Source organism: Lissotriton helveticus, chromosome 7 (genome assembly GCF_964261635.1).
Source record: "Lissotriton helveticus chromosome 7, aLisHel1.1, whole genome shotgun sequence".
In the NCBI taxonomy this organism is placed as follows: Eukaryota; Metazoa; Chordata; class Amphibia; order Caudata; family Salamandridae; genus Lissotriton; species Lissotriton helveticus.
In genome coordinates, this window is record NC_136068.1 from 921,143,001 (window position 1) to 921,168,274 (window position 25,274).

Here is a 25,274-nt window from a genome sequence, read left to right on the forward strand (position 1 = left end):
CCGTGGTTCGGCGCTCAGCCAGGAAATGGAAGCCTGGGCAAGTTCTCCACCCAGGCTGTAATGCAGCCCGGGTGGAGAACATGCAAAGTGTACATGAATGTTTGGCTGGCTCTACAGGGCCGGCCAAACATTCATGCACACTTTCATGGTGCTCACCACTCCTCCCCTGCTCTGACAGCAGAGCAGATCCACCCATACCAAGACACCAAAGCAGGAACAAATAAAGCAATAATAATGTTGAGTTATCATTTGATTTTTCTTTTTCACTGCGGACAGCAGTGGGGCGATGCCCCTCCGCTTTAGCAGAGGAGCCGTCACTGCTACACTTATCACATATACAGGTGTCCAACCAATATTTTGCATCTTACATCAATGTGTGCGTGGGGGTGTGGCGGACCGGAAAACCAAGCGCGGAGGCCGTATATAGTGGGCAATGTTTGATTTATTTCCGTATGGTTGCTCAAAACAGGGTGATTAGCAAGAGTCAATGATCCAGAAATGAAAGGCACGGCTCCGCGGGAGGGGTCCAGGTCCGGTACCGATGTCAGCGGGCTCTCCGGGTCTTCTACTCTTGGGGATGTCCTCGGAGGTACCGGGAGAAAACAAAGAAAAGAAAGGAGCCGTTAGTCCTGCCGGACTTCTCTCGTCAAATCCCTGTTACCGGCACCGGGAAGTGTGAGGGGTAAGAAGACGAAAGTGAGGAGGGGTCGGAAGGGTCAGGATAGGGACGGACACAAGCAGGGTATCGAGAAGCAGTAGGGGTGTAGGGTGGTGGGACGTGAGGATTAAAGGGTTTATTTACAAAGTGGAGGAGTGCTTTACAAATTTTACACAGTGCTCCGAGTGACGACGTGAGCCTAAAGGGTAGTTCAAATATACAGAAAGGAATTATTTACACTGCACCTAATGTGCTATCAGAGGGGTTCCGTGTCACTCACCCGCTCCGCCGCAACTCTCCAAGTTGAGTTGCGGCCGCTCCCCAGCAACCTCCGGTGGACTCCACCAATCTTCGGACCAGTCTTCTTCCTCTTCGGTCGCCGTCTCCTTCGCCTCTCCGGTCGGGGTCTCCTGCCACAAGCTCAATCCGACGTCGGACTGTTTCCTGGTTCCGGCATTTCTAGTGTCCCGGTCACGTGAGGGGGAGGTACTTCCGGGGTCAGGTGGTAGTGCTTCCGTGTTTCCGCCGTTCCGGATTGGGTCCTGGAACAGAGGACAGAGGGTTGGACATTTGGTGGGTTGGGTTGCTACTATGGACGCTCTGGCCGGATTCTCTGTCGTACGGGAAGGACTGCAATACCGTGGTGTGTGACGGGTAGGTGGGGCCGCCGTATCACAATCAAAAAGTGCCCAACATATAAATATATGTGATCCTTAAATCATACTGCATTAATAACTGAAGAATCAGAGGGCTGTTCGGTTGGCGAGTGAAATTTGTACGCAACCCTGCATTGTATGAAAATATCATTATGCAAGGAACAGTCAAAGGACCTCATTCTCCTTAACCCTATATGTGCACTGTGAGGGAAGTACTATTTGTAAAGGTCTTCCTCAGGCCAGAATTAAATTGGTGTAGGGCACTAGGTGAAAAATAAAAATACTAATGAGTCTTACTCTGCCTCAATTCAAATGAAGGTATATGTACCCCACTAAACCACTATGTTAGGACAGGCATTTTTAGAAACTTCTCAATGGGCATAAGATCCCCTACTTTAATTGCTTCATCTTGGTAGAAGAATGAACACACCTTTATGGGCTGAAAGGAGAAAATGATGTACAGTTCGGCTGAGTGGAATCACTTGAGTGTGTTGGCAGACAGGCAAGATCAGCAGGTTAGTTGTGGATTAGAGGTCTGTAATTACATGATCTCAGGTTAAATCAACAGTTGCCTCCTAAGTAGTCTAAAAACAAGTCAAAGAACAGAATTAGTCCTCACGTCGTGATGACACTACCCTACTATGCTCAACTGGGCTTTGGCTACTTGACTTGCACCTTTGGTTTGCCTTACTCATTAGTTTTTTTCACTCAGAGGTTGCAGGAGATAAAGCTGGAATAAATCCTGCTTCCGCTGGTTTGTTTCTCCATTCAACTGAGTATGCCGGAAGTCAAGTGGGAAAGATCACCGCTTTTATAATTGCACTGTTAGGACACTCCCCGAGTTTGATGCCGTGAGCATTATTTCTGTAATCCTTGTTTTTTTCCCAGTTTTTAAACTAGGAGCTTTGGTTTGCTTGGCTGGATAATTTGGAACCTGCTTTGGATGGCTCAGATAGCACAGCACCCCACGCAGGGGAAGCTTCAGGGACTTCTGCAAGATGTTCCCCCAGCTTATAAATGTATATTGTTAATGAAAGAGCATACAGAATTTGTCCATCATAGTCTTGTGGGCTTTGCACTAGAGGGTTTAGTGGACTGCGAGCCATAGTGGCACTGCATGGTTATATAATCTCATTAGCTCTTCCAGTGGTCTAGCCAATAAGTTCCATCCTGAGGAGACTCTGTAAAATCGCTCCAGTGTAAGCATCCAACTCTGCTTCTAGGTAGCTCATTGAACCCTATGCAACCTAAATCGGAGAGGCTTAGACAGCTCTCTTTGTTCAGTGGTAATACGTGTTTGATTATCAGCACAATGGCTCCTACATTGACTTACCACTTTTAATATTGGGAGGTTCAGGGGTAGCTCCCCTCTGTAGGCTTCCTGGCTCTGTTTTTGATGGCTCAGTGCTCACTGCACTTGGGAACACTGCCCGCCTTCTAAGACACTGAACAGCTGCAATTCTTCAGTGTTTTGGTATACAGCCTCAGCAGCAGTCAAAGGCAGGCAAGGGACATGAGGATAAGGCATCACTAATGGAAACCCACAGCAGTATGTGGGTATATGCTCAAGAGGAAGAAGATGGCTTCACTCACTTCACTAGCATGTTACGATTAAAAGTAGATAATTATGCGAAATCAACAGCCGCACATAATTTAGGGCGCAAAGAGAATCCTCTCAACAGCACATGGAATATATATATATATATATATATATATATATATATATATATATATATATATATATATATATATTACCTACTGGCGGTCGCCAGTAGGTATATATAGTTAGGATTTTTTCCCTATGGGATTTTTGAAAATTCTATGTCTAATAACTTTGGTGTTTGTGGACGGAATTGGCTGAAATTTTCTGGAAAATGGAACATTTTGTTTCTGAGCAGCCCTTGAAAATTTGGGGGGGCCGAGAAAAAAGGGGGGTCCCAAAACGTGTTTTTAACATTGAGTTTTCCATAGGGCGGTTGGCCTCACTTTTAGCCCGAACGGCTGAATGGATTTGCATGAAACTTGGCAAAATTGTAGGGACTGGTAGCCCGATGTGCCTTTTGTAGGTCTCAATATATGTGCTCCAGTGGATTTTGAGAAATTAACGTTTAAAAAAAGACATATATCTGTAAGCGCGCTCCGGTCCGCGCCCCGGTTCGCGGACCGGGGCGCGTACCGGAACTTCGCGAAGCGAAGCTGATTGGCTTTCTGGTGTCTGTCAACATTCTAAACAGTCCGGAGCGGCCGCCATCTTGTCTCTCGGTAGGATCGAGAGACAAGATGCGGTGAAAAACGAAGGGGGAAATGAAGGAAAGGGGGCAAGGTAGACCCCTCCTGACCCCCTAGGATTGATGAGGGGGATATTAAAGTGCCCCGCGGGGCAAAAAAATTTTTTGCGATTTTTCGCCATAGAGGCGCGGCCCGGTACGCGAACCGGGCAGCTAACTGGCAGCGAAACGGGAGTCCGCCATCTTGTGTTTTTGGAGCGTCCGGTTCGCGTACCGAGTAGCGTCCCGGTAAGCGTAACAAGAGAAACAGTAAAAAAAAAAATTAATGGAATAGATTATCAAGAAAACTTTGAAAAATTGTAGGGACTGTTTGTTTGATGTGCCTTTGCAAGGCCTCAAGATATGTGCACGTGTGGATTTTGTCTAATTAAGGTTAAAAAAAATATATATATATATCTGTAAGCGTGCTCCGCCGCGCTTACGTTACGGGTTTTGTTTGCGCTGCAGAGCCGATATCTCACGGTTATGCGACGCGTCATGAGGCCTCTCACGTGGCTACGTGACACGTCACGTAATAAAGAATATATTTTACAGATACAGATATTAGCTTTTGAAAAACCATTGAAATTCACTGAAAAAACCATAGGTTATAGACCATATATAGTTAGGAATTAGCATTTACAAAACCTTGAAAATTCACTGAAAAACCATAGGTTATAGACCATATATAGTTAGGAATTAGCATTTACAAAACCTTATTTTACTCACACAAACCATTGAAATTCCATATATAGTTAGTTGCACTAACTATATATCGCGCACCCGCAATCCACTGCTGATGATGTCACATATTACATCATTCATGACATGGTCAGTGACATCACTGATGACATCACTGATGACATCTCAAATGACATCACTGATGACATCACTGATGACGACATCCAGTGACTGTATGTTTCTGTAAAGTTAAAATATGTCTTACATATTGAAGAATGAGTGGATGTATAAGTTTCTGGATGAAGGATTTAGTAGGTGCATGACTGACTGTATAAGTGAGTGATTAAATGTGTCTCACTGAGTGCATGGGTTAGTGACTAAACTGTTTTAAATTGTGCATCATTGTGTCTGTTGTTCTGTAATCTGATGCATGTGTTGATCATTAGCTATATGACTAACTCTATGGGTTATTGATTGGTTGCCCAAGTATTTGTATGGGAGACTGAGTGTGTGTGTGGGAGGCTGGGAGGTGTATGACTCTGTGCATAGATGTGTGAGCAGTTGATTCACTAGATGTATGGGTTCAAAGGTGCATGTGGAAACAGCTGTATGGGCGGTTGACTGTGTGCATGAGTGTATTGGTGAGTGAATGGATATCTCAGTGCTACATGTCAAAGTAAGTACATATGTAAAACACAGTACATGTGAGAGTTGACATATATAAATAACTGTGCATAAGAGCCAGTGAATGTGTGAGTGGCTGTATGGATCATTGTGAACTTGTATCAGGGATTGTATAAGAGAGTAAATATGTGTTAGTATATGTTTCAATAAGTAAGGTGTGTATAACTGTATAGTTGAGGAAATGGAGGTGTGATTGATTCTTTGCAAGACTGACTAGGTGTGTGAGTAACTCCATGGATGAGTGACAGTCTGTGAATGTCTGTTTACACTGAGTGTATCTAAGGTTATATTAGAGTCTGAAGAGGTTCATCGTATCATCACATGAATGATGTCATCAGTGATGTGATCAGTAATGTCAAATGAGATGTCATCAGTGATGTCATCAGTGATGTCATTTGAGATGTCATCAGTGATGTCATCAGTGATGTCACTGACCATGTCAAGAATGATGTAATATGTGACATCATCAGCAGTGGATTGCGGGTGCGCGATATATAGTTAGTGCAACTAACTATATATGGAATTTCAATGGTTTTGTGTGAGTAAAATAAGGTTTTGTAAATGCTAATTCCTAACTATATATGGTCTATAACCTATGGTTTTTTCAGTGAATATATATATATATATATATATTTTTAATACAGCCTCATTCCCACTCTCAAAATGGTCAGAGCAAGTAAACTCTGTATTCAGAGTTCAGATTAATCTGTTGTGATAGGCAGCAGTCTGGGGCATGTACAAATATCCTTAAACATTTTTAGCCATCATATTATTTTTTTAATTAACCACTGGATAGATCTGCACCAAACCAAAAAGTGATTGTAAATGAATCCAGCAGATGTCTTCTGGTTAACATTTGTTAACCCCTTCGACGCTCATGACGAGCTGGGCTCGTCATGAGGTAGCCTCCTCGCACGCTCATGACGAGCCCAGCTCGTCATGTAAAGTGCGATATTAAAAATCTCAGCACAGGAGCGGAAATCATGCCGCACGCATGCGGTTAAAAAGAAGTTACGCAATTGTTGCTGTGTAGGCCAATCAGAAAATAACCTTTTTGACTGGACCCTCCAAACCGATCCTACCCAACCTATAACTTTCCTTCCTCTTGACCACTCTGAACAAAACTTTCCTTGATCCCTTTTTGATGGTCTTAAGTAAATGTATCAATTGGGAAGAAACTTCATACAAGTATCTAATCTTAATACCCATTTTGCGGATATTTATCTGAATGGGTTGACCAAGATTCACCAAACCTGTCAAATGTACTAAATAAATCACAGCACTACTGGTCTGCTTAATTTTGTGTTATTTTGTTCATCTTTTTGTGAAGATGAATACCTATAGAGATTTAAATGGAAAAGAACACTTTTGGGATTGCCAACATCTTTGCTCTTCCATGGTCTGTAACAAATACCTATCTAGTTGACTGAAAACATTATTTAGTTGGCTCCATATTGGTTATTCCAACCCAATTTAAAAAAATAAAATAAACATCGAAAGAGGGCTTTTTCTAGTGAACTTGAGTAGAAGCCAAGAGTGCTGTAAATGTTCCGTGAAATTTATAGCGAACCCACACAATAAAAACACGTTTTTAAAGTACCAATATGTCATCTCCTATGATAAACAAACTAAGCAACATTATGGTAAACTTTCACCAATTAAAATTGAAAAGGACCATCAAAAGAACGCTATGATTAATGTTCCAGAGTTTAAAGAAACCGCACTAAAATTCCCAAACAATGGTCAGATATGCAACCACAGTTCTCCCCACATACACTGCTTATACTAGTTCAGTGCTTCACTCAGGAAATATGACACAAAAAGATATATGGAGTGCTCATAGTTGATGGCTTCGGTCATACCATGTGTCTGCTAAAGGCAGAGAGCAGAAAGGGTATGGCCTGCTGCAAAATTTGGTATTTCTACTGTGGCACAGTGCAGTACCTTCGGTCCTGTGCATACTACATACAATGGCATACTTTACACAGAATGCATGTATATATGAAGCAGGCAGGATAGGGATGCCCTGTGCCTCCTTCACAGAAAGACTTTTGGAATACCTAGCAGGAGATTATATATATATATATATATATATATATATATATATATATATATATATATATATATATATATATATATATATATATATATATATATATATACACACATATACATACACAACCCGTTTTCTCCCGTTATGAAGAAATTCACAGGCTGCTTTTGATGCTTTAAGTGAATTTATTAGAGGCACGAAATCAGCAGCTCCCTACCGACGCGTTTCGCCACTAAGGCTTGGTCATGGTAAATGTGATCAATGCAAAGTGCTATTTACATATCAAATCAATATACATGGAAAGAGGACTTGCATCAGTCATTCCCGACCAGTTTATGGTCGCCATCTTGGAGTGGTGCTAAATCATGCACAAGAAAAGCCACAATATACCTTTTCAAATGAATTTCAAACAAATAAATTCTAGCACTCAGTAGGCTAATACTTTGTATACGTTCATGAATAAAATTAATTCAGTCTCGCCCAAGTGGGCTGCCATATAGAAATAGTGCATAATGTTAAACAAAATTAATACCGCCATATGCATATTAAAACATTTTCAACATAATTCTTGCCCCTATGGGCTAGCATTGTGCACATGTCCGTAAATCAACTTATTCATGTAATTAATGGGTCTCGCCCCAGTGGGCTTAGAAGTTGTGACTGTCCTTGTTCAAAAAAGATTTTAAGTCCTCCAGATGATTGTGGTCCCATATTCCTATGTAAGAAGAAAACGTGTGTTTTAAAATCCGATATGCCAAACTTATTTACATGTTAAAAAAATGAAATGAGATATCAAACCAGTTACATTTACATGTCATTATAGATGGACTGCCAGTTCTTCACTGCAATTCATCCCTATGGGATGTAGAGTCTCAAAGTCAATAATGAATTTAGATTCCAGCATTCTCACCTGGCGCAGTCTATCACCCCCTCTTACATTCTCTTTGACTGCATCAAGTACCACATATTTCAATAAGTTGTCATTTTGGTTGTGGTATGTCTTAAAATGACGAGCAACAGGGTATTGTTCGTTGTTATTCCTAATAGCTCGTTTGTGCTCCAATATCCTGATCTTAGCCCTGTGCTTGGTGATCCCAATATAGAACTTCCCACAGGGACAGATAAGACAATACACACAGTATTCGGTGTTGCAGTCAAAGCGGCCCATGATGGTAAATAGTCTGGAACTATTGGGTACTTGCACTTTTTTGCAATTGGAGCTACCTTTACAGGCCTTACATTTCATACAGCACTCAAAGCCAGCCACGTTCTTGTTGTGTGTTTCTTTTTTGGATGAAACCATATTTTTACTGAGGTCATCTTTCAAGGAGTTCCCTTTACGGAAAGTAATCTGTGGATGTTGCATTACATATTTACTCAGAAAAGTATCTGTGGTTAAAATTGGCCAGTTTTTCGTCAATATTTTTCTTACCCTATGTGCCTGACCTGAGTATGTAGTGATGAACCTTACTATCTCTTCTTCCTCATTTACTACTTTTTGTTTAGGCACTAGCAGGTCTGTTCTTACTACCTTGTCTACTCTAGCAACAGCTTGTTTGATAGTTTTTTCAGAGTATCCTCTTTCTTTAAACCTACCTATCATCAGATGTTTTTCAGTTTCAAAGTCAGTACTGCTGCTGTTATTCCTTTTAGCTCTTAACAGTTCTCCGTAGGGGATACTTTGAATAAGGCTGTAAGGATGAGCACTGGTGGCAAATAGTAGGCTATTTCCAGCAGTTTCTTTTCTGTGGAGGCTAGTAGTTAATTTGTTATTTTTAACCTCCACTTTAGTATCAAGAAAGATGACTTTCTCCTTGCTAATCTGAGATGTTAATTTGATATTTATTTCGTTGTTGTTGAGATTAGCGATATATCTCTTAGCACTTGTTTCATCTCCCTTCCAGATGCAGAAGACATCATCTATAAAACGGGTCCAGAGTATCACCCTTTCCCCCTGGTCACCCTGGCTTCTGGACACCTGCTCCTCCCACCAGCCCATGAATAAATTCGCGTAGCTGGGGGCGAAGCAGGTACCCATCGCCGTCCCTTGTGTCTGCCTGTACAGTTGGTCATTGAAGTAAAAAAAGTTGTTGGTTAGGCAATAATGTGTCATATCGACCAGCATTTCACTATGTGCCAAAGTATTGATTGATCTAGCTCTCAGGAAATGCCTGATTGCTTGAATGCCAGTTTCATGCCTGATAGATGTATAAAGACTGGTCACGTCCATCTTTTAATAACCATGGACGTGACCAGTCTTTATACATCTATCAGGCATGAAACTGGCATTCAAGCAATCAGGCATTTCCTGAGAGCTAGATCAATCAATACTTTGGCACATAGTGAAATGCTGGTCGATATGACACATTATTGCCTAACCAACAACTTTTTTTACTTCAATGACCAACTGTACAGGCAGACACAAGGGACGGCGATGGGCACCTGCTTCGCCCCCAGCTACGCGAATTTATTCATGGGCTGGTGGGAGGAGCAGGTGTCCAGCAGCCAGGGTGACCAGGGGGAAAGGGTGATACTCTGGACCCGTTTTATAGATGATGTCTTCTGCATCTGGAAGGGAGATGAAACAAGTGCTAAGAGATATATCGCTAATCTCAACAACGAAATAAATATCAAATTAACATCTCAGATTAGCAAGGAGAAAGTCATCTTTCTTGATACTAAAGTGGAGGTTAAAAATAACAAATTAACTACTAGCCTCCACAGAAAAGAAACTGCTGGAAATAGCCTACTATTTGCCACCAGTGCTCATCCTTACAGCCTTATTCAAAGTATCCCCTACGGGGAACTGTTAAGAGCTAAAAGGAATAACAGCAGCAGTACTGACTTTGAAACTGAAAAACATCTGATGATAGATAGTTTTTTCAGAGTATCCTCTTTCTTTAAACCTATCAAACAAGCTGTTGCTAGAGTAGACAAGGTAGTAAGAACAGACCTGCTAGTGCCTAAACAAAAAGTAGTAAATGAGGAAGAAGAGATAGTAAGGTTCATCACTACATACTCAGGTCAGGCACATAGGGTAAGAAAAATATTGACGAAAAACTGGCCAATTTTAACCACAGATACTTTTCTGAGTAAATATGTAATGGAACATCCACAGATTACTTTCCGTAAAGGGAAATCCTTGAAAGATGACCTCAGTAAAAATATGGTTTCATCCAAAAAAGAAACACACAACAAGAACGTGGCTGGCTTTGAGTGCTGTATGAAATGTAAGGCCTGTAAAGGTAGCTCCAATTGCAAAAAAGTGCAAGTACCCAATAGTTCCAGACTATTTACCATCATGGGCCGCTTGGACTGCAACACCGAATACTGTGTGTATTGTCTTATCTGTCCCTGTGGGAAGTTCTATATTGGGAGCACCAAGCACAGGGCTAAGATCAGGATATTGGAGCACAAACGAGCTATTAGGAATAACAACGAACAATACCCTGTTGCTTGTCATTTTAAGACATACCACAACCAAAATGACAACTTATTGAAATATGTGGTACTTGATGCAGTCAAAGAGAATGTAAGAGGGGGTGATAGACTGCGCCAGTTGAGAATCCTGGAATCTAAATTCATTATTGACTTTGAGACTCTACATCCCAAAGGGATGAATTGCAGTGAAGAACTGGCAGTCCATCTATAATGACATGTAAATGTAACTGGTTTGATATCTCATTTCATTTTTTTAACATGTAAATAAGTTTGGCATATCGGATTTTAAAACACACGTTTTCTTCTTACATAGGAATATGGGACCACAATTATCTGGAGGACTTAAAATCTTTTTTGAACAAGGACAGTCACAACTTCTAAGCCCACTGGGGCGAGACCCATTAATTACATGAATAAGTTGATTTACGGACATGTGGGGCAAGAATTATGTTGAAAATGTTTTAATATGCATATGGCGGTATTAATTTTGTTTAACATTATGCACTATTTCTATATGGCAGCCCACTTGGGCGAGACTGAATTAATTTTATTCATGAACGTATACAAAGTATTAGCCTACTGAGTGCTAGAATTTATTTGTTTGAAATTCATTTGAAAAGGTATATTGTGGCTTTTCTTGTGTGCATGATTTAGCACCACTCCAAGATGGCGACCATAAACTGGTCGGGAATGACTGATGCAAGTCCTCTTTCCATGTATATTGATTTGATATGTAAATAGCACTTTGCATTGATCACATTTACCGTGACCAAGCCTTAGTGGCGAAACGCGTCGGTAGGGAGCTGCTGATTTCGTGCCTCTAATAAATTCACTTAAAGCATCAAAAGCAGCCTGTGAATTTCTTCATAACGGGAGAAAACGGTTTGTGTACATTAAGGGTGTCCGGCACCCACACAGGCTCGCCGTGTCAAGAGACGAGGAACAGCCGGGAATGGTTGTTTGTGCATATATATATATATATATATATATATATATATATATATATATATATATATATTGTATTTTCAGGATACACTGTTATAATCCACAGCGCTTAAAGGTGCTCTGTAGCCACAAACATCTGAAAGTATACAGAGGTCAACCCATTGTACATAATGTATCATCGAAAACGATATCAACCCATAACAATGAGAATCCTTCCACCCACTCCCTTTCCAGAACCATGGATGCACTACTCTAAGGTAACGTGCAGAAAACAATAAACATTTTTACAACTACAGGGTCAGCAAACAAAAGCTACATATAGTTTCAGGTGAAAACAAGAACCACAATAAAAGAAACAGCTCACAATTTGAACAGTACGAGGTGCGATACCCAGGTCCGTGGGAGTGACCCCAAAGTAAATGTGATTTGGAACAATAGGTCATGATGGATCGACCATCTATGGAGGAAATTCATCCGATTTAGCTCCACATGACTTAATAAATCTTTCCTGACTGGCCACAGAGTACCCCCGCGCCCCTCTTGCCCTTAGCGTGCGCAAGGCAGTAACCTCCGCTAGGGACCACCTATGTAACCCCCCTTAACCACCTATTAAGTGATGGAGCACTACACGCCTTTCAGGTCATTGCAATACTGCACTTGAGCAGTACTAACAAAAGGTCTATAAAACAGCAAATATGTTTGAGGTTTTTGGTTCTCTTCAATAAGCCCATGACGCAGACCTCCGGGTCCAGCAGGACCACCTTACCCACAAGTTCCCCCATCTGCCTCATTGTCGCCACCCAGTATCACTGTTTCACCAGACAATCAGACTGTGTGGTAAAAATTAGCCTGTTATTTCAGACATCTGAAGGACCGATATGATGATCCCAGGAACATTCTAGCTATTGTCACTGGCAATAAATAGGTTTGGTGCAGATAATTTAGTTGTGTGAATTTAAATCTCCGATTCCTGATAACTATCTGTGGATACCCCAAGACCATAGCCCATTTCGAATCCGTGAGCTCCCTCCCCAAGCACTGCTCCCACTGCACCTTCTAAGGACCGAGTGATCTATAGAATGCCGAGGCTATGGCAGCATGTAACAGTGTAATCGCATGACTGTAGGTCCCCCCCTCAGTGAGTATAGTTCTCAGGGCACATGACCTGGCTGGCTCCGATTTTTCAGCTCACCATGTGATTTGATCAGACATCGCAGGGCCGCAAGGACAACTGTGAATGCCCGTGATCTCCTTTAGGGATTTGAAGGTTCACATATTCCCACCTTCATAGAACTCACCCACAGGGTTAATTCCAGCCTCTACCAGGGCCTTTTGTCAACTATAAGCACCAGGTTTATAAACCAAAGTGGACATCAAAAAGGTGTTTTCGGAGTATACGGAGGCATCTTTCCCAGTCTAGAAGTATATAATTGCCAGCAAAAACTAGCAGAGCAGAACACCCCTACATCAGGCGCAACAGTAGTCCCATGATGCCCACCAGTGGTCCAAGGGCATATTTCTAAGGATCCTGGGCTTCCCGCTATCACCAACTATCTCATTGGTGATATGAATTGCGCTGTGCAGTAATATGGCTCTAGATATGGAACTCCCATACTGCCCTCAATGAGCTGTCTTTTCAGCATGGCTATTTATTTATTTAAAATGTTTTATATAGCGCTGGCTGGACACTAGGGTATCAGAGCGCTTTACATGGTTACATCAAGGTAAGCATCAGGTTACAGCGAGTCAAGAGTAGTAATGCAAGAGAGGTGATGGTAACAATATAGCAAAGGGGAAAAAATAAAAAATACAGACCAATAAGGTCAATAGAAACACTGACAAACATGAGTACCAAAGACTAAGGACATCTGGCATTACAATATAATATAATATAGCGAGTAGAGAGTGAAAAACAGCAAATGTGATTGGGCAGGCTGAAAAAGGGAGGGGGGGAACTTGGATGGGGTGAGATTAAAAGGGGAAGGGTGAAGAAGCACTGGGTCAGAGAGGACTGAGGCTAAAAAAGGGGATTACGGTTGAGTGAGAGGGGAAGGAAGATCAAATGGTGTGGCTGTAGGATGAGGGGGGACGAGGCAGTCAGCAGATTAGTAAGGAGAAGCATGGACAGAGAGACGAGGGCTAAGACAATAAGAAGACTTAGTGAAATAGGAGGGTAAGGAAGCAGGATGGTGTAGATTGTGAGAAAAAGGGGAGGGGGGAGTAGGAAGTCAGCGGATCGATGAGTATGCAACAAAACAGTGAGACACTGTAGCTAGTGTAGGGATTAAGGACCCCAGTAGTAGTTGAGAAGTTGCGATTACAGGGCTTTTTTTAAGCTGTAGTAGGAGGGGTTGCAGCGTAATTCTATGGGGAGTGAATTCCAGATGGTTGGCACATTTCCAGAGAAGGAACGTGATTGTGTGGATTTCTTATTTAACAGAGGGGGAATGAGAGCGAGTGTGTCAGTGCTTCTCAAATCTCTGGAGCTGCGGGCGTTGTGGAGTTTCTCCGATAGGTACTGAGGTTTTTTTTGATGAAGGGCTTTATGCCTGATGCAAGCAGTTTTGGTTGTGGATCTGCCTTCAACAGGGAGCCATTTGAGGGAATTGAGGGCAGGAGAGATGTGATTGAATCGTTTGCAATTTGTGATAAGCCTAGCAGCAAGGTTGAGGACAGATTTGATTGGGGCTAAGTGGATTTTAGGTGTTCCCGTGAGGATGGTGTTACCATAGTCGATTTTAGACAGGACAAGTGATTGGACAACATATTTAAAGTCCTCAGCAGGAATGTAGGGTTTTGTTTACTTGAGGAGATGTAGTGTGAAGAGAGCACATACACTCAAACAACTGTGTTTGTTTACAGCAAACATATCTGCTTGAGGATATTTGGTCCCAACACCACTTTATGCAGCAATGCACGAAAGGATCACCCTAGCATGTTGTATGCCTTCTCTATATCAAGAAAGGTGACTGCAGCTCACAGGTGTCCATGTGACGTTCTATAAAGCACAAGGAAAAGCCTACACAGGTCTAGATGTATGCTTCGATCAGGTATGAACCCACAATGATCTGGGTGAACCAAGGCACTTAAATAGGGTAGTATTCTATTGGTTATGAGCTTCCCCTGAATGTTGTATGCAGCGTTCAGGGAGAGAGGCCTATAGGAGCAAGCGTCCAGTGGGTCTCTCTTTTACTTCGGCAACACTACTATTTGTGCTTCCTTAGTGGATTTGAGTAAGAGTCACCACTATTGATGCTTCCTTTGTGGATTTGGGTAACAGTCCCGATCAGAATGCGGTCTCGTAGATCGTCGACAATCTACGGGTTAGCATATCTTTATATTCAGCATAGAATTCGGTCAGCAGACAGTCTTGCCAGGTGGTGTACCTCTAGACAGCTGGTCAATACAACCTATTTCTTCAAGGATAAGGGAAGCATCCACATTGCTCTCTGGTCCTCTGATAATTGCAGCATTTGGATGCGCGTCCCATAGCTCTCCAGTTGCTCCACAGCACAGCCTCCGGGGGCGGAGTACAGCTCATGGTAACAGGCACCTAAAGTCACGTAAATACCTAATTGAGTAAGCAAAATGTTCCCAGTAGGTGATTTAATAGCATATATTGGTCTGCGCTCACTTTCAGTGTGGAGCAACAAGGCCAGCCTCAACCTGCTGGCTGGCCATAAACTCTTTATAATGTACACCCTTGCGTTGCTCTAGCAATTCCATATACTCCTCAGCAGCCTCCAGTTGTTGCTTGCGTGTCCCCATGTCGGTCACCCTGTCAGTATCCCAGTGTGTATTTTTCCTCAAGAGTTGTTAACTGTTGGGCAAGTACAACGTAAATTCCACAAGTAGGTTTAAGAAAAACACTCACAGAGCTCCCTTAAATGCGCCCGACTTGTCAGATACATGTAGGGCTATTCCTTCGCTCTCCTTGATATGGACCTTAATAATGGCTTAACTGGTCCAAGGCTGCTTCTGTTCCGGTTGAGAGGTGACCTGGACTGTTCTCAATGGAGAAGGGTCAAAACTAATTTGAATATAGCTGGGTCCAAACTGAGGTGGCATAGAGTGCAAAATAAAGATGGAGTGGTATGTGGCCCTGAGTAAATTACCAGTGACTAATATTAATTAAAGCATTGTATCCATCACCTTTTGTACACATCATCCAAAACAGAGGGGCAATGTGAATCCATGTAAGGGATTTAAGTCGTTAAGCAGTGTGTCTACAAAGATTATGGGTTATATTCTTACGAGTTTAAATGCAAATACCTTCCTGTTTTCTAACTAAGGTACAAAATAAAACGAATTACTTTAGTAACGGCTTAAGACCCCTTTTAAAAAATACGACAGGAAATCTAATTAAGATATACTGCGTTTAATAATGTTTTTGCACACGGTTCAGTATTTTAATGCTACGAAGAAGCTTTCCTTTTTCGATAGCCAACATACTTGTTGGGAAGTTTCAGATCCCCAATCCTCCTCTCTCAATACCACTGACAACGATAAATCCTAGGTAGGAGAAACCCCTTTGCCTATAACACTGCATGGCAGAATCTACTGGTCCCCTTAACCCGTGGACTCCACTGCCGCCGGGTACCTCCAGTCCTATCTACTCCATAAAGCGATCCGTAGAGGGAATGCTAAATGCCCAGATGTCTTCACAACTACAGTCCACTATCACTACAATCACCTGGTTCCCTGGCTCCCAGCAGACTTCTGACACAGGTGGATTCGAATCTCTCGTAGGTTCTTTCCCAGCTTTGACCCCAAAGTCCTTACTGTTGCGGCGGCCGCCATGATATCAGTACTACTGCTAGTTCGTCTATCTTCCAATTCTATATAAAACATGTCCGTTGTCTATTTTGATTGCAGTATCACAATATCGTTTCACGGCGACATTTCACTGCGGGCCTGTGTAAAGTTAGCTTCTTTTTAATTACTGACAAATTCGCTTCGTGCTAAAACTAGAGGATATTCGCGCCCCTGAATTAAAAATTATGTCCCTAGGGTATTTTGCGATTTCAACGTGTTCACCCCATAACAAAATGGCCGCTGTGTGCAAACGACCGACTTCTTCAATGTCTAAGTCACATCGGTGAACTCTGAGTTCGATTGCTTTTGTATGACGTCGCGCGTAGTGTCTTGTGGGCGAAAACAGAACCTGGGAGATCGAAGTGTTTATTCTTGGTTTATGGTTGTTGGCTGTTTAATATTGTCGCCAACATGCCGGAAAGAGAGTCAGGTAAGTGTGCTGTTAGGAACAGCGGTGAATGGGCGTAGAGGGGAGCGCGGTCAAGAGTACTGAGCATTTTCGGATCTTTTTCGCTCTGGTAGTCCATTTTTGTAAACCAGGTTTATGAGTTTCAAAGGTGGAATCCAAATTCTCTACATTTGTAGATGCCAGATTTTCAAGTTTATTCATGTGACATATCCAGGGTTTCAGGTTGCTTAATGTGCCCTTTCAATGCTTTTTTTGTGCCAATATGTGATACTTTATTGCAAGTGGATGAAGACAGTAGTGTCAGAAATGTCTCTATTGGGCAATGTAGCTGTTTAGAAATTACATTAAAACCACTTCAGTACCCCTCAAGTGGTTACACGAGGTCACCAACTTCCCTGGATTCAGACTTGCCTTTGCTAAAAAGTTAGGACTCGCTCAACGAGTTACTTACTAACACACTGGCCACCCTTCAGCTACATCTTGGGTTCACTCTTAACTCCCCTCAATCCCCACCCCCCAAAAAAACAGGGCTCCTGCACATTCCGCTCTCGCCTACTCATATCAGTTGAATTGGGCATGTATTTGTGTTACCTTATACGGTACAGAATGTCTGAGTAATATGCTTGAGCACAGGATTCCACCTGTCACTTATTTATCAGCATAAATCCTGCGTTAAAAGGTTGATGGATCTTTGTTGTCAGCTGAGACTTCAACATTTTCCAGCTATCGCAACAAGAATTTTTGATTCTATTAAGGACACGGAGGCGAGGATTATGCTTTCTCAATTTCTTTACTTCTCAACAGCAGCCAATAAGAAAAAAGTAAGCATTTAACAAAACAACATTTCCCATGAGCCTTTGAACCACGCCTCCCTAATCAACCAATAACACGAGAGGTTAACATATAAGATAATGAGGCACCATCTTGGCTTCCTCTTTCTTTGCAAAACTAGTCTTTAAATGTCCGAAAAGTGCAAACAGCCCTGGCTCTCAACGGAGAGCAACAACCAAATCCAACTCTCAATGGAGAGCACGACCCACAACTTGGATGTAACAGCTATCCTCCAGCAATGAGGGGATCCATCTCACGGACCATCATAGGTTCAAGGTTGTTTGGAATCAGTTCCTGAAACAAGTTTGAAAATAAGGAACCCAAGAGGTTTGAACATTTCAGGGTGTGAACAAATGCACTGCATGGTCATTATCTTGCAACATGACCATTGACGTTTTACCTGTCCCAACGGGTGGGATAATCCTTGCCTCCCTGTCCTTAATAGAATAAAAATTCTTGTCGCGATGGCTGGAAAATGTTGTATTCTATGGCAGGACCAGTGGCTTCAGATTATGATGGTCCAAAGTTGACCAACAACCACAGAACAAACATGCAAAATAGGTTTATAATAGAACACATTAAACATTGAGTCCGAATACAAATCCACCGCTTTAAGGATATCCTCTAAGCGGTATCCCGGAACAAATGCCATAGAGGCCATAGCTCCTCTAGCGGAGTGCGCACCATACACAGAAACATCAATACCTGCTTCTGTCGAACTCGTCAACTCCTCAGGATCGGAACGATGCTCATTATGGTCCACCTCTTGATAGCTTCATAGACCACCTCTCCTTCAGGAAGAAGCTCAAGACCTGGCTGTTAGAGCAGTAGCGGCACCCCCCCCCCCCCCAAGCGCCTCGAGACCCTACGGGTAGGTAGTGCGCTCTATAAATGTCTTTGATTGATTGATTGATTGATAGCTTCAAGTCTGAGTGTTATTATAGCGCAGAACAGTAACGTGATCAAGCGAGGGAAGGAAAGGGAGGGAACAGCAGGGAAGGAGACCTGAAATGACATGAAAGCAAAATTAAAGCAAAGCACATAATCAACATCCATTGACCAACTCCATTCTCCCCCCTCCCCCCCCCATCCCGTTTGATGACCTGGTATTACAAAGAAGTAACTAACTACCTGTAAACAAAAAGGACATGTGTTGGCCCAATTGATCCAGCTCAATTTGTTCCTCCCAAGAACAGGAGGCAGGTAAAAGCAAGACCCCGTCACAACGAGGGACATATACGAAACACTACAGAGAAGAAGATAACACTTGGTTTAGATACATGAGGTGTTCGTACTATCCTCTCTATATGTAACCCCCCTTCATAGCTTATCCAAAATGAAGGGGCACGTACCCAGATTCTCCTCTGGTCTGGTTTCACAGAGGTTGTATGAGACCGACTTGGCTCATCCACAATCCCCTCCTAAAGTGGATAAACAATCAGAAATCACAATTAGAGAAACTCAAATCCTTGAATCAATAATAATTCCACAAGGGTATGGCAGATTCGATGCAGTGTACCCACGCCCTCAGCCGGATTGCGCAGCGCTAGGTAACACACCTTCATGCATACACAAGTTTGTTGGCCACCACAGAAGGGCTCCTCCGTATGAAGCACAGGAAGCCTTGGGCTCCCAAAACAAAGTAAAAGCACTCTAACAACTCCTGGTGGTAATGTCGAAGAACTTAAGGGATAGTTGTTCCGGTTTCAATCCCCCCCTTTAAATAACAATAGGCTTTTTCCCAAACTGTGCTTGCCGGTATCAGAATTGGTGCAGCCGCACCCTTACCGGACCCGCACTCGTGGCTGCCAATGGCTTTCCAGGACCGGTTTTCCCTCACCGGGGCTCTGGCCGTGAAGCTCCACACGGGGTACCAGACGGCGTCTCTGCTCGTAGGCACAAAAACGACGGAAATAACAGGGACAAAGGAACGCAAATGCCAAACAACCTCTTCGCGTTCCTGCATACAGAATACTCGGCAACGCCGCAGGGGCGGAAGTGTGCTCATAGGCCTTCCGCTGCTCTGCGTGCGTGCCACGCTGCTGCCAGTGCTCATGGGACATGCAGTCTTTGAGCCGTTTCAGCGCTGATCGCGGAAAACAGGACAGGGCTCAGTGCGAGACCTGACCGCTTCAGACATAACCCATCTGACCCAGCGCACCAGGGTAGCCGCTGAAACCGGTCGAAAAGGCTTCTGAACAGCTAACAGCAATTGGCCTAAAGGATCAGTCCTATGAGCCAAGGTGCGCTCTTCACAAACCTTTAAACATTGTAAAACACATAATTTGTCATTGTGTGGAAAAGCCGGATACTCAACCGAACGTGACATGGTCTTAGTCCTCCTAGATATGATGAAAGACATGCTCTGCTGAGAAAACATCCTTCCTATCAAATCTAATACACGTAAATCAGAAACTCTTCTACAGGAGATTAAACACAGTAGCATAGTGAGTTTAGCGGACACTTGTTTCAAAGATAAATCCTTATTATGAGGCCATGATTCCAATAAAGACAAAACTTTAGTACCGTCCCACAAAGTAGTGTATTGAGGACGAGGTGGACAAGCCATTCTGATACCTTTCAACAATTTACACAAGAAGGGATGCATCCCCACCAGATTACCATCAATGTGGTTATGTCCAGCTGAGAGAGCTGACCTAAAATTATTAACAGACCTGTATGCAAGACCAGATTCTGCGCATTCAGATAGAAAATGTAATACTCCTTTAGATCTGATCCCACAGGATCCACCTGTCTTTGAAGGCACCAACCCACCCATTGTTTCCATGAAGCTGAATATCATTTACGGGAGGATGGAGCTCAAGCCTGGTGTATAAAGTCGGCAGCCGCCGATGAAAGGCCCTCAATTCTGTTGTGTCTCCCGAGATCTTCCACACTATGAGGGACAGTTGGTTCTGCAGAACCAGAGGATGAGGCGAGCCTACTGGGTCCTGGAGAAGCAACGGAAACACCGGGAGCTGGAAGGGAAGATTCACTGACAATTCCAACAGCGTTGGAAACCATGACTGAGTTTTCCACAATGGTGTGACTAACACTAAGGAAGCTCTCTGTCGACGGACCTGGGCCGCCACCCTCGGAATTGGAGCAAATTGTGGAAATGCATAATTCCTCTGAGACCTTCAATGGAGTAAGAACGCATCTGTTCCCATCGCTATTGGGTCTGGCCTCTACCTGAAAAAAAATGGGAGGTGAGTGTTGAGGCAAGAGGCAAAGATGTCTATCCTGCAAGGACCTCGCATAGCCATGATAGCCGTAAAAATCGAGGGATGGAGCCTCCAATCGCTGAAGTCCCTGAGGAACCTGGAGTTCCAATCTGCAACTTGATTCAACTTGCCGGGCAGATACTCCGCCACTACACTGATCTTCTGATCCAGGGGAAAAAATGCCAAAAGTTCCTCGCAATGTTCGTCAAGAGACAGACAGGATTTCTTCCCTCCCAGGCGGTTGATATAACGCACTGCCGACACATTGTCCATCCTGAGAAGGATGCAACAATTGCTCTTCAGAGGGGAACCGACCGTATGGTAAAGGAGCCCGCTAACAGCTCCAGACAATTGATGGGTAACTTTAATTTGTCGGCGGACGATAAGTCTCCACATTTTGCGCCCCAGCCCCATCGGCTGCCATCAGACTCTATGACGACGTCCGGAGAGGTGCCAAAAATGTCCTTGCATTTCCATGCCTCCTTGTGATGCCGAAAAAACTCGGGCGTTGTGATTAAGAGCGTCTGAAAGAAGAAAGGTTTACAAGCAAACCGCCTCCACAGTCATTATCTGCAGAGAAGAGGCTGAATACAAGTCCAATTCATTCAAATAAACAGACACAATGTGCAATTCGCAAAGATTGTACCACGTCGGGTGTCAAAAGTACTAGGGCACACACCAGTGCTAAGCTGTGAGGTCCTGATGAGAACTCCACAACAAATAAGGGTTCAAAACGCGTAGACCACTTTTTTCTACACCATAAGATTTTCGAAATACATAAAATTGTATCAAAATGCTCTAATCTGAACAAATTGTTGTCTATGGTTTAATTTTCTGCATTATTGTATACTGATTTGTAAATATAGTATGGTTGTTGGGTGTGTGTGAGAGTGTAAGAATGGAATGTGTATTGTTGATCAACGAAGTGTGAAAGCGAAGGGTGAAGTTTTTTCATTGTTTATACTGTGAAATATTTTTTGTATGATGACTGTAAAAATTTTATGAAATTTAACCAACAAATGTTCTAAAAATATGAACAAAAAGTGATGAACTCAGACTAATTCCTAAGTCCTGCACTCACATTAAGTTTGATTCTTATAGTGAAGAACTCAAGAAGGTTTACTAAATATATCAGTATTGGCACTTATATTGTTCTCTATTTATCCATGTGATCTAGCCCCATTGGAGCTCCTCTTGAGCCTCCGGTGACAGGGAAATAAGGTGGTCGTACGAGTAACGTTTCTGAAAGTAAATCTTGAGTCGTTGCAGGGCCAGATAATAAAGGGAACCTGGAAAGATGGTCTGAATGGACGAGGCTAGTATGCCCACAAACCTCGCCAAGACTCTCAACGATATTAGTTGCTCCGCGGGGGTGGCACGGATCTCTCTCTTTATTGATTTGATCTTGGCCATGGGTAAGAGTAATTGCGCGCTGAGCGAATCTAACTCAAATCCTAGAAAATCCATATGCTGACTCGGAACGGTCATGGATTGTTTGAGATTTATCACAAAGCCTAAGTCTTGAAGGAGTAAGGTCTTCCACTTCAAGTGTTGTGAGAAGGAGGGTCCGATCTTGTGCCATGATTAACATGTCGTCGAGATAGATGATTAAACAAACCTCCACTGGCTTTAGCAGCTTGGTGAAAACCCAAGGGGTGGATGACAGTCCGAAAGGAAGGGAGAGGTACCTGTACCATTGCCCTTTCCAGGAGAACTGGAGAAATTTCTGATGGGAAGGGCAAATGGGGACCTTGAGGTAGGCATCCTTTAGGTCTAGCCGTACCATCCAATCGATTTCTAAGAGAAGATCTCTCAACAGATGGATGCCCTCCATGTTGGAGTGTCTGTACACCACAAAGGGGTTGAACTCCAAGAGGTTTAATACCAACCTCTGACCTCCTCCCTTCCTTTGCACCAGGAAAACGTTGCTACAAAACCCTCCGGGAATGAAGGGTCCTATGGCAATAGCTTGCTTGGCCAAAAGCTCTTGCAGTTCGGAGTCTATAACTTGTTCTTGTAGGAAAAAAAGGAGCGGTCGAGGGAGAGCCACTTGGCGCTTTGCTGGATGTTGAGTTGTCGTGTGGCATGTATGGGGGGCTGGGTGTTTTTGATGTCTTGCAGGAAGTCTAGAGCTGTTCTTTTACTCCGTGCTTCAGTGTGTAGTGGAACAGAGAGGGATTAAAAGATGGCAAGGTGTAGGGTGTGAGCAGAACCTATGTAGGGCGGGGAGGTTGTTTTGAGGTACTAGATGATGGATGACTTGTCTGTCGGGTTGTACAGTGAATGAGGTTCTGCCATTAACTTTCCTGTATGTTTGGAGTGTGGACAGACCAGGTGCCAGTCTGTAGTATAGGGTTCCATTTTGAAAGAGTCTGGAGTTTTATTTGGTTAAAGGATAAGACCGTGCCTTGGATGTCTCTACTGGCTCTAGAGTCCCTTGAAGGTGGATCACCTGGCGCAGCCAGTGAAGTGATTGATTGGAGCACTTGTGCAATTAAAAGAAACCTGGCTGCTGCAGGTTTAATATTGGCATGGTCTGCTTGGACAGACGATTAGCACCATGGTAGCCTGTAGCTTCTAAGGCAAACCTAGATGAGGAAAGATGCATTGAACTGTTCGCATAAGGTGTCCAAGTAGTCCTTTGCTTCTTTTCTGAGCTTGCGGCCAGTGTACTATTTGTGATTTTCTTTTTAAGTGAAAGTCCCTCCCTGTTTCTCTTGTTTCATGCTCTTCCTGCACCCTTCCTCCCTCGCTTTCTCTCTCCGTCTCTCCTCTTCCCCTCTCTCGCTACCTCTCCCCCTCTTTCGCTCTTTCTCCCCCTCCCAACTTCTTTGTCCCACTCCCTCTTTCTCTCTCCCTCTCCCTCCCCGCTTCCTCTCCCTCGCCCTCTATCACTCTTCCTTTCTCTCTCCCCCTCCCTTTAATGCTTCCTCTCTCTCTCTCTCCCCCACTCTCCCCCCCCTCCCTCTCATGCTTCCTCTCTCTCTCTCTCACCCTCTCCGCAAGACAAGGCAACAGTCTCAAAAGCATTTGCAATGCAATAGGTCTCGCTTTACTGAAGTTTGAGCTAATGTTGTTGCATTATTTTAGCAATGCCAATAGCTCAAACTTTAATAATGTGAGACCTATTGCATTGCAAATGCTTGTCTTATTGGATGCTGTTGAGTAGTAAAGAAATTGAGAAAGCATAATCTGAAGCCTCTGGTCCTGCCATAGAATGAGTTCTCAATATAAATCGTTATCATCATTACTGCAGCTCAGTCAGTAACGAGTTTAGTTTAAAATCTTTTAAGTATTCAGTCTTATATTAGGATATTCTCAAAATCTCATTGTTAAAGATTAGCATAATCAGTCAATTAATATTTAGTAATTACAGTTCAGTAAAAATCAAAATAAAATATCAGTACAGTAAATGTAACAAGCGCATTCCATAACGAAACTTCCCTATTCGAAGCTAAGTCAAGATCAGTGCGAGAAGGTTTAAAGGTGTCAGTACAGATATCTATGAAGGGTTCTGATGAACGAATCAAGCATAAGCATGAATCTTTTGCAAAATAAGCTGGACAGTTTAGGAAAAGCGATCAAGAAATAACGAAGACTTCTCAGAGAGATGTTCAAGAAACTCAGCGCAGAGTCTCCTCTCATAGAGTCAGGGAAAGGGGGCAGCACATCTAATGTGGTCTGCGAAAAGAAGTTGTGACACTAAGCTAGGAACATGCACTAATATAAAACATACGTTTTCTATGTTGCAACCCTAATATTATTTCTTCTTCATGTTGAACAAAAAGATTCAAGCAGGCTCCTGGTAACAGGCCTACTCCCCATCTTCTCACTAGAGTGCATGTGCCTTTTAACATTGCTGCACATCATTTCTCGTTTCCCATAACTTCTTCCTGTAGATTATCCTCCCTGTCGTCTACCTCTTCTGCGGTGTGAACATCACTATCAGTCCTCTGATACTCAAATGTCTATTCATTAACTAATAATCAGTAGCTTCCAAAACTGCAACATCTGCAGCAGGAGGAGAGAAACATCATGCTAAACTGTAGTTTAAAGTGATAAAACGAGCATTTTAGTACAAATGAACATTCACAGTAAATCATGGCACCTTTAGCAATGTTAACTTAACAATAATACATGCTTCATTACTATATTCTATATGCTACGTATAAAGTTATCAAACACCTATTATTAGTGCAGGTTCAAAAATGACTTTAAAACTCCTCCTTCTGTTACAAACCAATTACTAATAGCAAAAGATTTTTGCTTAAATGTTCTAATATCCCAGCAGTTTCTAATGGCTCGAGTTCAGGTCAGAAATGTTCTTTGCAAATATTTCTAACTTTTTACTCATGTCTGGTCTGTATGAGCAGCAACGCTGAGCTTTCAGCATCTTGCAAACTCTCTTTGTCTGCCATCAAAATGTCTAAATCTAATCAGTCTTGTAAAACCATTGACATAATAGCCTCCAATTCTCTGTTAACAGCCAGCAAGGCTCCAGAAGCACTATTTGCTAATCCATCCACTACTGTTGACAGCTTTCTAATAAACCACATTTTTTTAAAAGGGGCATCAATTGTATCCAGAAAATATTTCATGTTCCATTACAA

General features: G+C 42.9%; 2 protein-coding genes across 2 annotated transcripts in view; one reads left to right on the plus strand and one right to left on the minus strand.

Moving 5' to 3' along the window:
- NDUFA2 (NADH:ubiquinone oxidoreductase subunit A2) overlaps nt 1-16,234 on the minus strand; it is a 72,817-nt gene extending 56,583 nt beyond the window's left edge. The window contains exon 1 of the mRNA XM_078653438.1: nt 16,079-16,234. Coding sequence (XP_078509564.1) covers nt 16,079-16,185 — 107 coding nt within the window. The 5' untranslated portion in view covers nt 16,186-16,234. The remainder of the gene's footprint in view (nt 1-16,078) is intronic.
- A 260-nt stretch (nt 16,235-16,494) lies between these two features.
- Nucleotides 16,495-25,274, plus strand: part of IK (IK cytokine) — a 197,607-nt gene continuing 188,827 nt past the window's right edge. The window contains exon 1 of the mRNA XM_078653439.1: nt 16,495-16,630. Coding sequence (XP_078509565.1) covers nt 16,612-16,630 — 19 coding nt within the window. The 5' untranslated portion in view covers nt 16,495-16,611. The remainder of the gene's footprint in view (nt 16,631-25,274) is intronic.